Source organism: Scardinius erythrophthalmus (genome assembly GCF_964197995.2).
Source record: "Scardinius erythrophthalmus genome assembly, chromosome: 4".
Classification (NCBI taxonomy): Eukaryota; Metazoa; Chordata; class Actinopteri; order Cypriniformes; family Leuciscidae; genus Scardinius; species Scardinius erythrophthalmus.
In genome coordinates, this window is record NC_138224.1 from 15,383,749 (window position 1) to 15,399,184 (window position 15,436).

Below are 15,436 nucleotides of genomic sequence, written 5' to 3' on the forward strand. Positions count from 1 at the left end.
TAGCTTTGCCTGTGACTATTTTTTGAGGGCTCTAAAAGCTTGAAACGGATTTTCAGAGCAAATGCTAAAGGAATGAGAATACTAGCAGATAACGTATCCCAAATTCCTATCAAGTGACTTCCTGTCCTTTAATATATTTTCCTTTTCATGAATGCATTAATACAGTACAAGTCATCAATTATGTGTGTCTGTGTGAGTAATGAGAAAATCGCAAAAGCCAAGGTCATGTTGAGGAAAAGAGATGAGGTGAACTCCATACATGGTTGAACATCCAAACATGGGCACATGTGCTCACTCACATACTTAAAATGGACAAAGATAAGCACAGACTAATAAAAAAGATAAGAATTACCAGGGAAGATCATACCTCCAGCAAGTGCTGTCTTTTTGTTTGCAGCGACTGTAACAGACGTGACTGCAATCACAACCCTGCCATCCACTGCAGGGAAAGAAAAATAAATACTGAGCACAATACATTCAATAGGGTGTAAAGTCTTTTGATATGGACTGCAGGGTGCGGACTACCTTGTGTGTTGTCCTCTGTAGGAACGTAGTACAAAAAACTTCCAGCTGGATTCTCTGCTGCACGCCGATACCAAACAGGGTAATGGTCCAGAGTAAAAATATTCTCCTTATCGGATGGAGTTAAGAATTTTCTGCAAAAAAAAAAAAAAAAACATCAAAAAGAGATTCATATTTTATTGTATATATACCTATGTTGAGTATATACATTAGCATTTGTTCAGTGATTTATGTATAGCCGCATTAACTAATGTTTATTTTATTAATACCACATTCTGTTTTTCATGTTACTGCCTGTTCCTCTCTATCTTCCCGAAGTTGAGAATTTTAGAGAGCATATTAAGTGAGGCCTTAAAGAGATAGTTCACCCATAAGATATTTTGAAGAATGTGGGTAACCAAACAGAAGAAAGAAATTATTCTTCTCCCATTAGCAGAAGAAAGAAATTTATACAGGTTTGGAACAACCTGTATAAAGCCGAAGTCCATAGTAATCGATTGTCGAGTTCACGCGCGTGATCATAGGTAACTAAACCTATGCGTGTGAACTCGACAATCGATTACTTTGGACTTCGACCGAAAACAGGAAGAAAATACAGGTATGTGCGCTGGCTGAAATAACATCATTTTTATTAATATCTTTCACATCTACTGCAGTCAGATTCACCCGTGATCACTCTGAAGGAATCACTCACATTGGCTGTGCACTTGTAATGACACATCAAGGATGTTATGAGGCTAAAAGCAGGTTTAAAACTTGCCCCATTGAAGTCAACAGGGTGCAAATTTTAAAAAGAGGATAACACGGTGTAGGCAACACCGATTTTTGTCGTTGTTCTCTGTATTGACAGCACTCCAAATTTACAAAAAAATTAGCTCAATGTTAAAATTGACTGGAGTTCTCCTTTAAGGGTGAGCAAAATGATGATAGGATTTTCATTGTTGGGTGAACTATCCCTTTAGGAAAACCTATGGCAATGCAGATGTGGTTTATGCGGTTGAGTCGTGATCCGGAGCTCTTGATTAAATGTACTCACTTCCCCACACGTTTCTCTACGCCAACATATCTGGTCATCCTCATGAGGCCGGAGCGTGTGCCCAGGAACGCCGTCTCCACACCCGCATCAATACTGCACATCGGAGGCGTGCAAAAGAACGAGAAAAGTCACGGCCGAGCACGTATTTCACTAATGAAACTTATCTGTGATGCTGTGTGTGTGGGTGGGAAATAGTACCCGGAGGCGTTGAGCTGAAGTGCAGTCCAGTAGGCTTCCATAGGAGCTGTGATGACTGCGTCAAACAGAGTCTGCTGCAGGAGTCTTTCATCACCTGAAGAACAGACAGAACAGAACGAAATAGCAGATATCATCAATCGTCATTCAGATCAAATTGTGTTTAACTGCCAAAGAAAGTGGTTATGCTGTACAGTTGCAAAGATATTAAATGATTTATGAGTGCAACTAATTATTGAGCTTTGTAAGTGGCCAATATGAAACACAAGTAGGTGCTTTGTTTTTACTCATTTGTAATTCTACATTAATAAAAATAAATGTAATGATAGAAGTAAAAATCTCAAATACTATGTTAAAACTTTGTGTCTAGTGTCTAAAGGCCTCTAGAGGCAGAACTCACACTCCAGGTCTGGTTCTTTCCCTAAAAGATATCGAACCACGGCCTGAAACTGTGTCAATTTGCGGTGATGTGGATCGATGTCTGTCTCGCAGTATGTCCTGAAACAGCAAAAACTCACAATCAGAAAATATCAAATCATTTCAGATTCTAATCTAGTTCTTAGCCTTAATTAACACCCACCATTCATTAGCAATAGTGACATCAGATGCTGTCAGGTCATGTAGGCCTGTAGACAGAAAAACAACACGGCTGAGAGGATTTACAAATGATAGCAGTAAACAGAGACAGGCAAATTATTATATTATTTTTGCAGGAAATAATAAGAAAAACTTTACCCTCTTCAACTGAAACATTTCCGATGAAAGCATTCTTCCCGTGACCATTGGTAAGTACAATTCCAAGACTAAAAACACAGACGCACAATATATAACACATAAGCAGAATTTAAATATACAGTCAGCATGTTTTAGACTCCGAAAAATGTAACTCACCTGAATGGAGTTTCGTTGATGGTGGTGTAAAAATATTCATTTTTCAGGAAGACAACTCTCCTCTGAGAAGGGAAGACGTCGGCATGTGAGTATGACAGTCACGGCTAGGTTATTATGGGATTAAAATGAATGAATCAAACTAAAGTAATCTTATGAGAAGCGAATTAAAGGACAAAATCAACTCACTCCTTTCTCTACTGTTGCTCTGACATCCAGAGAGATTGTCCCACTTTCCCCTCTCACCATTGCCGTTCTCAACTAGAGGATCATCACACACAAACACCTTGAAGCAATTGATCTAAAAATGGTGTGATGGATTGTGTGAGTGTGTGAATGTTTATTTATATGTGTGTGTGTGATGTTCCACTCACTGTGTATTCTGTATCTTCCCACTCCACCTCTGACAGATCCACACTGTTATAGTTAGGCTTTGGCCTCAGCTTCTTACCGTCTTTATACTAACACAAAGTATAGAAAACGTCAACGTTAATGAGATACAAAACTAATAACACAATGTAATCTACTCTTATAGACAATAGGTAATAGGTGTAAGATCTGTGGAATATTGTGGAGCTTACCAGAGGTCGAAGGTCAGGATGAGAGAGTATATAACCATTATTAGTATTTAAGAATGCATAGCCGTGAACTCCCAGCTGAAACGGCATAGAAGTCAAAATAATAAATTCAGTAAAATCACATATTTATTAATAAGTCAGCAGTTTAAACAATCTCTGTATGCAATTGTCTACATGGATATATAGTCTGCCCTGTGAATGAAAAGAGGACTGATGACATTATGAAGGCACCTTGTATCGAGGAGCCAATCTCATCAGCTCTTTTAAAGGGACATCAGTGCCAACCACACCAAGGAGGATCCCGTGAGACAGCTAATGTTACACACAAAGAAAAAGAGCAAAGTCAAAATTATGAACAATACAATTTTAAAATAAACAGTTGAATTGAACTTACTTTCTAAAATTGTAAATGGTCTAAAACAGGTCTCATTGCATCAGCTTGTTGTAGAAAGTGTTAGCAGCATCAACTCGTTATCTATGGATTTTTAAGGTAATCAGCTAACCAAGCTAGTTACTTTTATTGTGGCCGTTTTATTCAGTTTTAATATCCGAATGTTATTGAGAAGAAGAAAAAGTGAAAAGCTTTAAGATATCAATATGCATATGCAATTTCCATCGATTATGCTCATCTTTGGTAACTCCTTTGAAGGCTTCTCAAGTAAAACAGTTTTATCTAGCTTAAACCTGGACCGGAAGTGATGCAACCTTCATAATTTATAGGTTTTTGATTGAATTAAAAAGCGATTTTTGCAAATTCATAATAAATCACTTAGAATCGTAATGAAATTGTATTAGATGCGAATAAAATGTGTTTAAAGGATTCCCCTGTTGTCAAGGACATATCAATTAGTTCTGTCTGGTTAGGCTATAAGCGCATTCCCGCGCTCTTTTTTCCGTCATCACTCAGTCTGGAGAAAGCCGTTTGAGGAAGCGTCGACTGAGAGTGTTATTTACAAATGGTCATCATCCTTTTTAGGTAAAAAGTCGGGTCATATATTCAAATGGTAGCGAAATCAGTTGTATAAACATGTCAAGAGTATTTAATAGTGTATATTCAATGTTTTCGCTGGATTATGAGAGCTTATGTTAAATTTATAATTAGGGATGTGACGAACTTCCAGTATAGTAAAGTCCCGATATCGCGAACTCCCACTGTAGTTTTACTGAAAAAAAAAAGCTACATTATGTAACATAATAAATTAGTGGTGAGCATTTTGAGTAAAATTTTTAATGATTCAGTCAACCGATTCATTCATTATTAGGCTATCATTATTTATTGAAACATGATTTATTCTTTTTCTTTATTTAGAGATATACTTTCTCATGACAACAACAGTAATAACCTAAATAATGTCATTTGAATTATATATAATTTATTAATTATTTATTTTGAATTCATTATTAATTATGTTTGAGCCATTTTTAGACATTCATTATTCTTCCGCCCCTTTCTATCCTTGTTGAATGAGACTTGATTACAAGATGAACTGAAGGAAAAAGATGTTTCAGTTTTTGTCCAGACTTTTTTTGTGGAGCCGCACTTTCCCTTATATATTCAACTCACTGTTTCTTCTTTCTTGCTGAACACAGGCATGGCCACAGAGGTCATCAACAGCAAACTCTCAGCCTGTGTGTTAAAAAGCTAAAAGACGAGAAAGAGAAAGAGAGAAGGCCTGTGTGTGAAGTGGATGAAACCCTGAATGAGACCATAGGATACTTCCATTAAGAGCAGGTGCTTCACTGGTAGGTGGATTCAGTTCCTTATTGTTCTACCTTGCAGAGGCTAAATACGGTAACGCTTTATAATATCACAGGACAGACCCGTGTTTGACTCATAACTCAGTTTTGACCAAACGTGTAGTTACTGTATATTGGCATGTATAGTCATCGGCATCAACAGAATTATAAAGAAACTCTTGTAGGTTTTCACAGAATTCAACTATTCAAAGAATTCAAATCTTCCACATTCAGATTTCCCCTCTTGGCTCCATGTAGCACACGTATCATATTTAAATCCCCATAATCAATGCAGAAAATGTGTCTGTAGCCCCTTTTTGCCTCTGTAGCTATCATATTAAATATAAGACTTGTTGATCACCCATTAATACACAAATTATCAAAACAGCACAAACACGTTTAGAACTGCAATCCTGTTGATTTAGACTCTACCAGACATTTGATGAGGACCTTGATTACATTAAAAACTTCACAGACGTCAGAGTTTCTAAATACAACTAAAATATATCTAAAAGAGAAGCTATGAACTCTAAACTGCAAGAACACATGAACTATTGCATTTGGATGTATACAGGATATATTTCGATCTACTGCGGAGAATGAAATAATTTACCTCAGCTGTATTGGGTAGCTGGAATGGGATGACAGGAAATAATGACATAATGAAGTAACAGACATAACAAGATCACATTCGGAATCAGATAATGAAATCACAACATGAGAGGTTCAAGATTAATGTAGACAAAAATGATCAATATGAAGGTTTGGGACAATATGCAACATCACCTTTTGTGTACAGTACCGACTTCTGCAAAAAGAAAGAGAGAGTGAACGAGAAAAGGTAAGCAGCTCACCACACTGTCCATGTAAGCCTCTGTCCAGATGATGTCATGATCATGGTCGATGACCATTGGCCTGCTCAGCACATGAAGATATTCCATTACATTCTCCTGTACATCCGCCAGAGTAGAGATATGGGTGTAGTAACCTAATTACAAGCACACAAAAACAACGGTAATGTAAAACATTTGATTTATTTATCTGTTATACCAGCAGAGGGCACAGCTGTCACAATATTTAATTAAATTATAATAGAACGGGTTGTGGAAAGCATGGAAAATCAAGAATTTTTAAAAATGGTTATTCCCATGCTTGGGAATGGCAGGAGTAAAAAAAAAAAAAAAAAAAAGATTTTTTTTTTTTTTTGTGAAAAAGTTTCTATTGCCAATGTAATTTTGCTTGGGTCTAACATATTTCATTGGCTTGAAACTGCTCTTTGTTATTTGTGATGTTATTGTTAACAAAATAAAACTATTAAAAATCGTGAAGTAAAGCTGAAATAAAGTAAAATCTAGATATTGATGAAATAAATAAATAGAGGAGAAACTTAAACTTAAAAATACTTAAAAATACTAGAAATGTTGTCTTGCCAATTAACTAAAATAAATTACTAAAACTAAAATAAAATTAAAGATAGAAATAACACTAAAAATTATAAAAATGAAAAGAAAAAGCAACAAATTACAAAAATGAAAATTTACTAAAAAATTACTAAATACAATAATGATATATAAATAAAACTATAAATATACAGTAATGCGATTTTTTAAATTCTGTAACAAATGACTGGAAAAGAAATGGGAATTTAATCCATTGTGCTCACAAAAACATTTGCATTATAAAAACTATACAAAGTGTGCACATCGTACATTTTCTGTACAAATAATAGAACTCACTAGCTCAGGTAGTTTCCCACAATGCTCTGCTTTAATTGCAGAAGGATCTCACCTTTATTGTTGCAGGCAATCCATTTGACATTGTCAGCAAATGTTAGCTCTCGTCCAATTAGATATGAGAACACGCGCACCTGTTTGATAGTGTATTATTTGATCAGATTATGCATACAGGTAAAGCATGTATCCATAGTGACTCTTTGTTTGTTTGTGCACATTTGGTACCTTGCGGTCTGGCCAGTTGAACTCCTCAAACACCTTCTGGAAATCCTCCATGGCTCCATCAGTAATCAACATTATTGCCTGGTTACATAAACTACCCCTGCCTTCTGCTGCTGCCTACGCACACCCAGAGCCTTTTGATAGATCAGTATTTCTATATGGATAAATATACATCCCTCAAACATTTACACACACTCACCTCGTTCAGAATCTTAAAGGACTCTTTCATGGCTTTCTTCACCTTTCCTTCACCTTTTACCTGCAATCCCTCCACCAAAAGTTTGAAGTGCTAGAAAGAATTAGAATGCATGAATGCAGCAAATATTAAAATCTCAACTGGCAACTGAATTCACTGCTCTGTGCAAGCAGAGAAAACGTTACCTCACGGTTATCCAGGTCGGCCTGTACCAGCGTGCCTTTAAAACAGGGCTCTACATACCGGACATAATCACTGTACTGGAAAGAGAGAAAATATGAACTCTTATTGAGGATAATAACTTAGATTTACATGGAAGAAACTGTATTGCTTGCCACTTGTTTTGTGTAAAGCCTGGTTTGCTTTGAAAATTTCTGTTCTTACCGCAATGACGTTGACAAAGTCGTTTTCGCCGAGTGTGTCTAGAATGGTGTTGATGGTGTGTTTTGCAATAGTGAGCCTCAAACCCTTCATGCTGCCGCTGATGTCCACAACGATGATGATGTCTTTGGGGGACGTGGCTGCCTGGATGTACCTGAGAGAGAGAACAAAACAGAAGTGTTTCTTAAATGAAGGTGTCGTACAGTGTGAGAGATGTGTTTTAAAGGTCTTTTTGAAATGCTTACAAGCTCAGATCAGTGTCGTTAACTAAAACTATTACAAATCGTTAATTGAAACAAAGCTGAAAATAAAATAAAAAAAATTGATGAAAAACCTAAACTAAAGCCCTGGCAATAAATGAAATAAGTTTTAAATTGAAGTACTAAATTGACTATGACAAAAAAACAACAAAATGGCTAATATGAAAATGAAAATATATACTAAAATAACTCCATGTGCCCACTGTTTGGCTATTGACAAACAGTCAAGACCTTTCACAGTAATAATTCCTCAACCGGATAACAGTGTGAAATCTCATCTGGGTAATGTTCTGAGAGAAGGAAATAATGAGATCACTTTGAGAAAGTGAGAGAGAGACTGAAACTGAAGACTGAACATTACATCAATAGTCCGTTATTCACATTTTTAATTGGCTTACTTGTAGTTTTTTAACTTACTCGTGTCGCAGAACTACTCAGATTATATATACACAGCAAGTGATCATTGAAGCTGTTAGATTTAGGAACGTAACACAATACAACGGATGAGTACTTTGCGTTCATTACTGCTAAAGAGATTGTGTGCATTAGCTGTAATAGTGTTAGTCCTGGCAGAAGGTATTTAAGGAAACTGGGCAGATGAAGCAGTCAGTCACGGAAAGGAACCTAGATTATAATCTTTCACTGAGATCCGACCTGCTCCTTGACCCTGGACTGCGGTTAAATCACTAATCTTTTGATGTTGCCTTGAGTCCTTAACGGTTTTTGAATTTCTGTCATGAGCGTCACCTTTTTAAGGTGTGTCAGGTTAAAAGTGAAGGTTGAAGTGTGTACACTGCCGCTCAAAAGTTTGGGGTCTGTATTTTTTTTTTTTAATGGCTTACAAAGAAGTCTCTTATGCTCACATGAGCCTTCATAAATCATTCTAATATGCTGATTTGGTGCTTAAGAAATATATGTTATTATCAATGTTGAACAGTTGCACTGCTTAATAGTTTTGTGAAAAACCTTGATACATTTCTTTGATTTACTGTATTGAAAGCACTGTTCCAAAGAACAGCATTTATTTAAAATAGAAATGTCTTTAGTGTCACTTTTTTCGCATCAATTTAATGCATCCTTGCTGATTAAGTGTTCATTTCTTACAAAAGAAAAAATACTGACTGGACAATGGACAATATTGTAGTTTTATACAGTACATCCACACACACACACATTCAAACTCACCAGTTGCGATTCCTGCCATCAAAAGTGACAACTCCATTTTCATCAGGTGTCCACTTGATACCTTAAAAAGCATAGAATTGAATATGTTTACTGTCTCCTCTCCATGAGAGAGATGGAGAAGGATTTCTGTGTTCATATGCATGTAAGATCTGGGAAGCCTGAGTTTATCAGTTTGGTTACTGTGTCAATACTGTGATGACATGATGATGAATGAGAGAGGCAGAGAGAAGAGGCCTGAGTCATTGTCACAAATAATTACACCAGTAATTCTGTGTCAATCAGACTCATCTCTCTGTCCTGTGTCTGAATGAGCAAAACTGCATGTTCAGTAACCTGCAATGGTGCATTTGAAGGACTAAGGCTGTTGATGATTACCAGGGTAAAGTCTGAAAAATCCAGTTGAACTGCCGAAGTATTGCCAGGTTAGAGTCGGGTCCTTCTCAAAGTTACTGATAAATATGTCATTCAGTGCTTCTGACATAAACACTCCGTTCAGAATATCAGGATCTGAGAGACAGAGAGAGATCTGCTTTATCCTCAGTTTCTAATCAGGGATGAAAATGCACTGTGTCTTACCTTTGTTATAGACATTGGTGGGCACTTGTATGACACTTTGCTGAGTATTGACAGGCAGTTTGTTGAAGTGTTCATTCTCCTCCAGAGGAAATTCACCCCCCAGATCCAAATTGTTCCCATCCTCATCTACTTCGTTAATCATCATGGAGTTGAAGTAGTCAAACTGCAGAACAACAAGTGTAAATATATGAATATAGATTGAGGGATGAACAGGAGAGTAGGGGAAGGATGGACGATGGTTAGCTCACCTCTAATGTGGCATTATATTCATGATAGAAATCGGCATCCTCAGCTATCTCTGCCATTCTCTGTATAAAACACATTAGAATAAATTCAGGAGATTGCCTTCTTTTTGATCATCCAAAAAACAGCAAATAATGAAATAGTTCAAATTAGTTTTTATAACTGTTTAGAATTGCACATTACTACAATATACTGATTTCTCTGACCTTGACCGACTTCATCTTCCTGCCCAGCATGTTCTCCATTTCTTCAGCAAATTCCTTCACCATCTTTAAACCATCCACTTCCACCATCTTGATAATGGGCTCCACATCTTTATATTTCTATGCACAGATGCAAACAACACACACACACACACACACACACACACACACACACACACACACACACACACACACACACACACACACACACACACACACACACACACACACACACACACGTTTTATGGGGACTTGCATAGACATAATGATTTTTATACTGTACAAACTGAATGTTCTATCCTGTAACCCTACCCATTAACACAACCCTCACAGAAAAATTTCAGCATTTTTACATTTTCAAAAAACATAATTTAGTATGATTTATAAGCTGTTTTCCTAATTGGGACCAAAAAATGTCCCCACAAGTTAAAAAAAATAGTATCTTTATGGGGACATTTTGTTTAAAGCAAAGCAAAGGTCAAACTCTACATCAGCACTCTATCAAAGGCCACTGAGGGCAGAATCTCAATGAATCCTGCTCTCCACCAATTGGCCATATTTGAACACGAGGTCAGACAGGGATAATCCACCTCCACAAAACACTGTAAGAGTACCAGGCTTTATTCTGAGCTTAGATTAGACACAGAAAAACAAAAAAGAGAGAGAAGGAACAGAGGGAGGAGGAGATGCTGCAGTCTGGGAAGGTTAATCTTCTTCCTGCCTCACTGTTCAGGCACATCCTGCTGTTGTGCTGTACTAATAAAGGGCCTTAAGGTGAAAGAACGCCTACATATTCAGGTCAGATATAAACTGGTCGTTATATGTCTTTCTGGTATGCAGATGGGCTGCTCGCAGGCTGGCACCGGGTCTGTGGTTAACAGTACAAAGTAGTGTTAATTAGAGTGTAGTGTGAATTCAAACAGATGCCAGATAACTGGACACAGCTGCATATGGCATTTTCCAGCAGTTAGACGCATTGCTAATGTAGTGATTTACGGATAAAACCTGCTTCCTCTGCAGATTATCAGACAATATCAGAAATGCTTTGATATTAGGATTGAAATGAGGGTGTAAAGACAAATTTCAGGAATAATCCGTTATCGGGAGTAAAAAATATAATTGCAGTGCTAAACAGCAGAAGAGTCCAAATTACTCATTCTTTTACTGTCACAATAGACAAACCTTCTGTAAGAGTTGGGCTCCTGAGTATCTGTTTGACAAGGCCAAAATCTGTTTTCCAAAGGCATTGGCCCACTGTTGAACCCTGTTCAAAACACAAACGAAAAGCATTAGATATTAAATCTTCCTTTTGTTACATTTTATTTAAGCAATATCACAGCTCGGTGTTCAACAGCATATGAGGATGATATTCATTTTAAAATGGATCTTAAAATCAATATCAGGTAACTTTTGCATTTGATTGGATGAAAATCTGTAGTATAGGATGAGTCATCAATATTTTTAGGGAGATTTTTTTTGTTGTTGTTGAAAGAAATTAATACTTTTATTCAGCAAGGACATACTAAATTGATCAAAAGTGATGTTAAGAACATTTATAATGTTACAAAAGCATGCGTTTTTTTTCCGATTCATCAAAGAATCTTCAATTCATCACTGTTTCAACAAACATATTAAGCAGCACAACTGTTTTCAGCAGCAAATCAGCATATTATGATTTCTGAAGGACCATGTGATAATGAAGACTGGAGAAATGGCTGCTAAAAATTCAGCTTTGCCATCACGGGAATAAATTACTTGTAAAAAAAAATATTAAAAGAGAAAATAGTTATTTTAAATTGTAGTAATATTTCACAGTATTACAGTTTTTACTATATTTTTGATCAAATAAATGTAGGCTACCCTTGGTAAGCAGACTTCTTTCAAAAACATTTAAAAATCCAACCGCAAACTTAAACAGTATATGTTATCTAACACATATGGACTAAAACCTAAACTCATATTTTGATTAATGGCAAGGAGATCCTTGAAATCAGACAACAGAAGCAGTTAGCAATTTCTTTCTCAAACATGGAGGATTTTAACTGACGGTGAGGGAAAACGTTGTCAATTAAAATGTTCTGCTTTTGCTCTGCCAGTGTGACTGCGAAAGATTTTAAGCTTATCAAGGTTTGCTTGTTTTCCATAATTTGACTTTCAGGACCTAAATTAGCTCTCAGAGAGATCAAAAAGTCTGTCCAAACAGGCTGTGTGTGTGGATTTTGAGCGAATGTTGCCAATTGGAGGTTAAGCTTTGGCTTACAGTGCTTTTACAGTAGCTGTATTCAAGCAGTGACAGGAGGTGTTCAGGTCATGACCTGCACGCATTAAGATGAGATCTAGGGACATACTCGCACAAGGATTCAGAGGAGTGCTATAGTGGTTCATCTCTACCATGAGTTTCTTAAATGTGCGAGGGCAAAGTCCATATTTATGTTAAATTTAGCATTACAGGAGCCTAAAAAGATGATAGTTTCTCTCACATTGTGCATATCTTGTAGCTGTGGGGTTGTTTGGAAGTGTTTTGAGGGTTAAGCTAAACTCACGTTTCAGGCGATATCCTCATCTGAGCTTGTGTTTGGATGACAGCACCTGAAAACAGCACCCAGAGCAGTGTGATGCCCTTCATCCTACCCATCAACCCCTGCCACGTGCATAAAACAGCAGTTTGTGAGATCTCCAGCTCACTGGATCCTGAAGACAGACTATCTGCGGTAGTCCCAGTCTAGTCTTGATATCAGATTGTAGCCAACAGACACTCCGGAAGCTTCAGAAGTGTGCTTTGGATGACACAGAAATCTTCCCGGAAAGTTCTTGTAAAAAAATGACATCCGGCTCTTTTATCCCCATTCCTGATCATCCCCCCTTGATGTTTACATTTCTTCTTTCCATCATTCTCTTCATCACACCATTTCTTTATAAAAATCCTCTAAGAGTTCCACCGATGTCTTCTCTTCTCTCTCATGCTCATCTTATGTTCAACACAGCTGGGAGGAACTGAAAGAGAAGCAGAAACACTCACACACTGCCTTTGCCCTCCCCACTATGATAATCCACATGGATTACTCTCAACTTCCACAGTGGGGGAGAGAGACAGAGAGAGAGAGAGATGTAGAGGATGTACAGTAGGGTGGGTGAGGGGGCAGATGTGTTGGAATAGAGAGATAAAAAGAAAGAAAGGGGTGAGTGGGAGAGGGATTCTGTTAGAGGATTATTAGTGTTTCAGGAGATGGCCATTGTCTGTCCTGTCAGAAAGAAGGAAACTAAACCTTGCACCAGAAAAGGACATTGAAGCAGCACTCGAAATGTATGAATGTCGTTGCACCAGTGGAACCTACAAGTAAATTATGCTAGATATTTTCTCAACGTTTTTTCATATTTTCTCATTTTTCTGAGCAATTTAGGTATTGACTTTTAAACAACTGCCCAAAGTGATTTTTAATGTATGGAGCCCCTAAAGGGACATGGTGATGGTAATAAAAAAAAAGAGAAAAGGAATGGAATGAAAAATTATATTTCATTGTTGTTACATTCTCTCGTAATAGTAATGCTTTCCCCCGAGAAACTTTCAGTTCGCTTGCAAAACATTTGCGCTTTCTCTCTAAACTATTGCGTTCCCTTGAGAAACTTTGCGTTCACATGCCAAAGCATTGAAATATATTTTTATCCTCCCACCCACATTTTATTTCATCACAAAAAATTTTCAAGAGAACACAGTTTTTCAGCAAAATGGAAAAGGTTTATGAGCAAACACATTTTCTTGGGGAACGCAAAAACATCCTTACTGCCACTTTTGATCACTTTAAAGCATCCTTGCTAAATGAAAGTATTTTAAGTAAAAAATAAAATCTTACTGACCCGAGTTTTGAACACACTGCATGCTATAAAGTAACAATTTCACACGTGTTGTTAATCACATTAATGAACACATTCCGCTAATGTAATTTTTGATATCTCCTGAAGAAGAGTCCAAATATTTTTGTCTTCATTTCATATCATTTCATACCATATCTATTCTTTTATCATTTAAAACCCCCAAAACTTTTTTTTAATTAAATGGGTTTCTACTTTTCTTTAAAACAATCATCTGTCTTCCAGTGAAGTCTCATTTGACTTTAATAGCAGCAGTATGGGTATACATCGCTCATCCTGTTTCCCTAAAACACACACACACACACACACACACACACACACACACACACACACACACACACACACACACACACACACAACACGCACGCACACACACACAGGATTGTGAGTTTCAGTGTCCAGATGTCATGCTCTGGATTTCTCCGCTGACCTAGTTAGTGTAGATAACGTCTTCCATCCTTCAGACAGATGCACACCTGCACAAAGTGTGCTTATGCTTTCAAATGTGAGCTGAGGATTTCAGTCTTGTGACAATGAAGGAGATCGAGACTGATTACAGAATGATGCATTTTGTACTGCTCATGCAAGAGAGAACAATTGTAAGCTTTATTGTGAAATATGTGTTTTTTTGAGATTGGTTTTGAGGAATTGAATTGCTATTGATAATATGACTGAGGAAAGAAGAAAGTTAAAAATGTAAGGGTCAATAAGATTTTTTTTTATATAATACTTTAAATCAGCAAGATAGCATTAGATTGATTGAAAAAAGTGTCCAAATAATTAATTTATTTCAAATAAATGCTGATCTTTTAAACGTTCAATCAGTTTAGCTCATATTTGGGTGCAAATATTTGTGAATGCAGTCTTAGCATAAATGGCTTCTTTCAAAAACATGAAAAACTTGACCCCAAACTTAGTATAGTGTAACAAAAGTTATCTTTTTAACGCTGGTCTTTTAATCTCCCAGTTTTCATCCAAATACATATTTCTGTTCAAAGCCTACATTGTATAATCCACATACAGAAGGCAACCTACAATTTTCAGCATATTGTTTAATAAATTCAGCGTGTATTAACCATGCATTTGGCTAGAACTGTTATAAATTATTTTTTATTGTAAATTTGATTGATTTTAATAAACTGATGTTTATTGTTGTTATCAAGTCTTGGTGTAGAACCCCATTACCTAAATGTCTGGAAAATGAATTAGACTGTTGTCAAACATAAATGCTGTAATAAAACTAATTTGTTATTACTGACTTACCTGCACACAGAGTACAAAAATACCCAGAGACATCACACACATGCATGTGATCCTCCCTTGTTGCCTGTAGGAGGGTCGTAATGTGACCATGTGTGAGTGGGACAGACCATACAAATCAGCTGAACCCAACACACAAAGTCTAAGCATGAAGCATACGTTTATAATCTATCACCCGTAACAGCACGTGCACTCCTGGTAGCACTCTGGCTGTTGGCATACTCATTTAGATTTAAGCGCTTATTTTAAATTGCTTATGAGTTCATCAGCTCTAATGCTTATGATAGCTGCTAGCTCATAAATCCACACATTTAGTAATTAACTGGGAAGACTAGAGGGCAGCAAGATGAA

The 15,436-nt window shown here is 36.8% G+C and overlaps 1 protein-coding gene across 1 annotated transcript in view; it reads right to left on the bottom strand.

Moving 5' to 3' along the window:
• cacna2d4a (calcium channel, voltage-dependent, alpha 2/delta subunit 4a) overlaps positions 1-15,178 on the bottom strand; it is a gene marked incomplete at its 5' end in the record, with an annotated part of 43,005 nt that extends 27,827 nt beyond the window's left edge. Inside the window, 28 exons of the mRNA XM_081362656.1 lie at positions 368-439; positions 526-656; positions 1,559-1,651; positions 1,757-1,850; positions 2,154-2,251; positions 2,334-2,379; positions 2,489-2,556; positions 2,645-2,706; positions 2,831-2,902; positions 3,016-3,102; positions 3,223-3,297; positions 3,451-3,531; positions 4,784-4,861; positions 5,570-5,587; positions 5,811-5,944; positions 6,745-6,823; positions 6,915-7,028; positions 7,111-7,200; positions 7,293-7,367; positions 7,492-7,642; positions 8,934-8,994; positions 9,309-9,440; positions 9,510-9,672; positions 9,758-9,817; positions 9,959-10,075; positions 11,138-11,219; positions 12,499-12,596; positions 15,089-15,178. Of these exons, the coding sequence (XP_081218782.1) occupies positions 368-439; positions 526-656; positions 1,559-1,651; positions 1,757-1,850; positions 2,154-2,251; positions 2,334-2,379; positions 2,489-2,556; positions 2,645-2,706; positions 2,831-2,902; positions 3,016-3,102; positions 3,223-3,297; positions 3,451-3,531; positions 4,784-4,861; positions 5,570-5,587; positions 5,811-5,944; positions 6,745-6,823; positions 6,915-7,028; positions 7,111-7,200; positions 7,293-7,367; positions 7,492-7,642; positions 8,934-8,994; positions 9,309-9,440; positions 9,510-9,672; positions 9,758-9,817; positions 9,959-10,075; positions 11,138-11,219; positions 12,499-12,596; positions 15,089-15,178 (2,521 nt within the window). The remainder of the gene's footprint in view (positions 1-367; positions 440-525; positions 657-1,558; positions 1,652-1,756; positions 1,851-2,153; positions 2,252-2,333; positions 2,380-2,488; positions 2,557-2,644; positions 2,707-2,830; positions 2,903-3,015; positions 3,103-3,222; positions 3,298-3,450; positions 3,532-4,783; positions 4,862-5,569; positions 5,588-5,810; positions 5,945-6,744; positions 6,824-6,914; positions 7,029-7,110; positions 7,201-7,292; positions 7,368-7,491; positions 7,643-8,933; positions 8,995-9,308; positions 9,441-9,509; positions 9,673-9,757; positions 9,818-9,958; positions 10,076-11,137; positions 11,220-12,498; positions 12,597-15,088) is intronic.
• Positions 15,179-15,436: the final 258 nt, after the last annotated feature.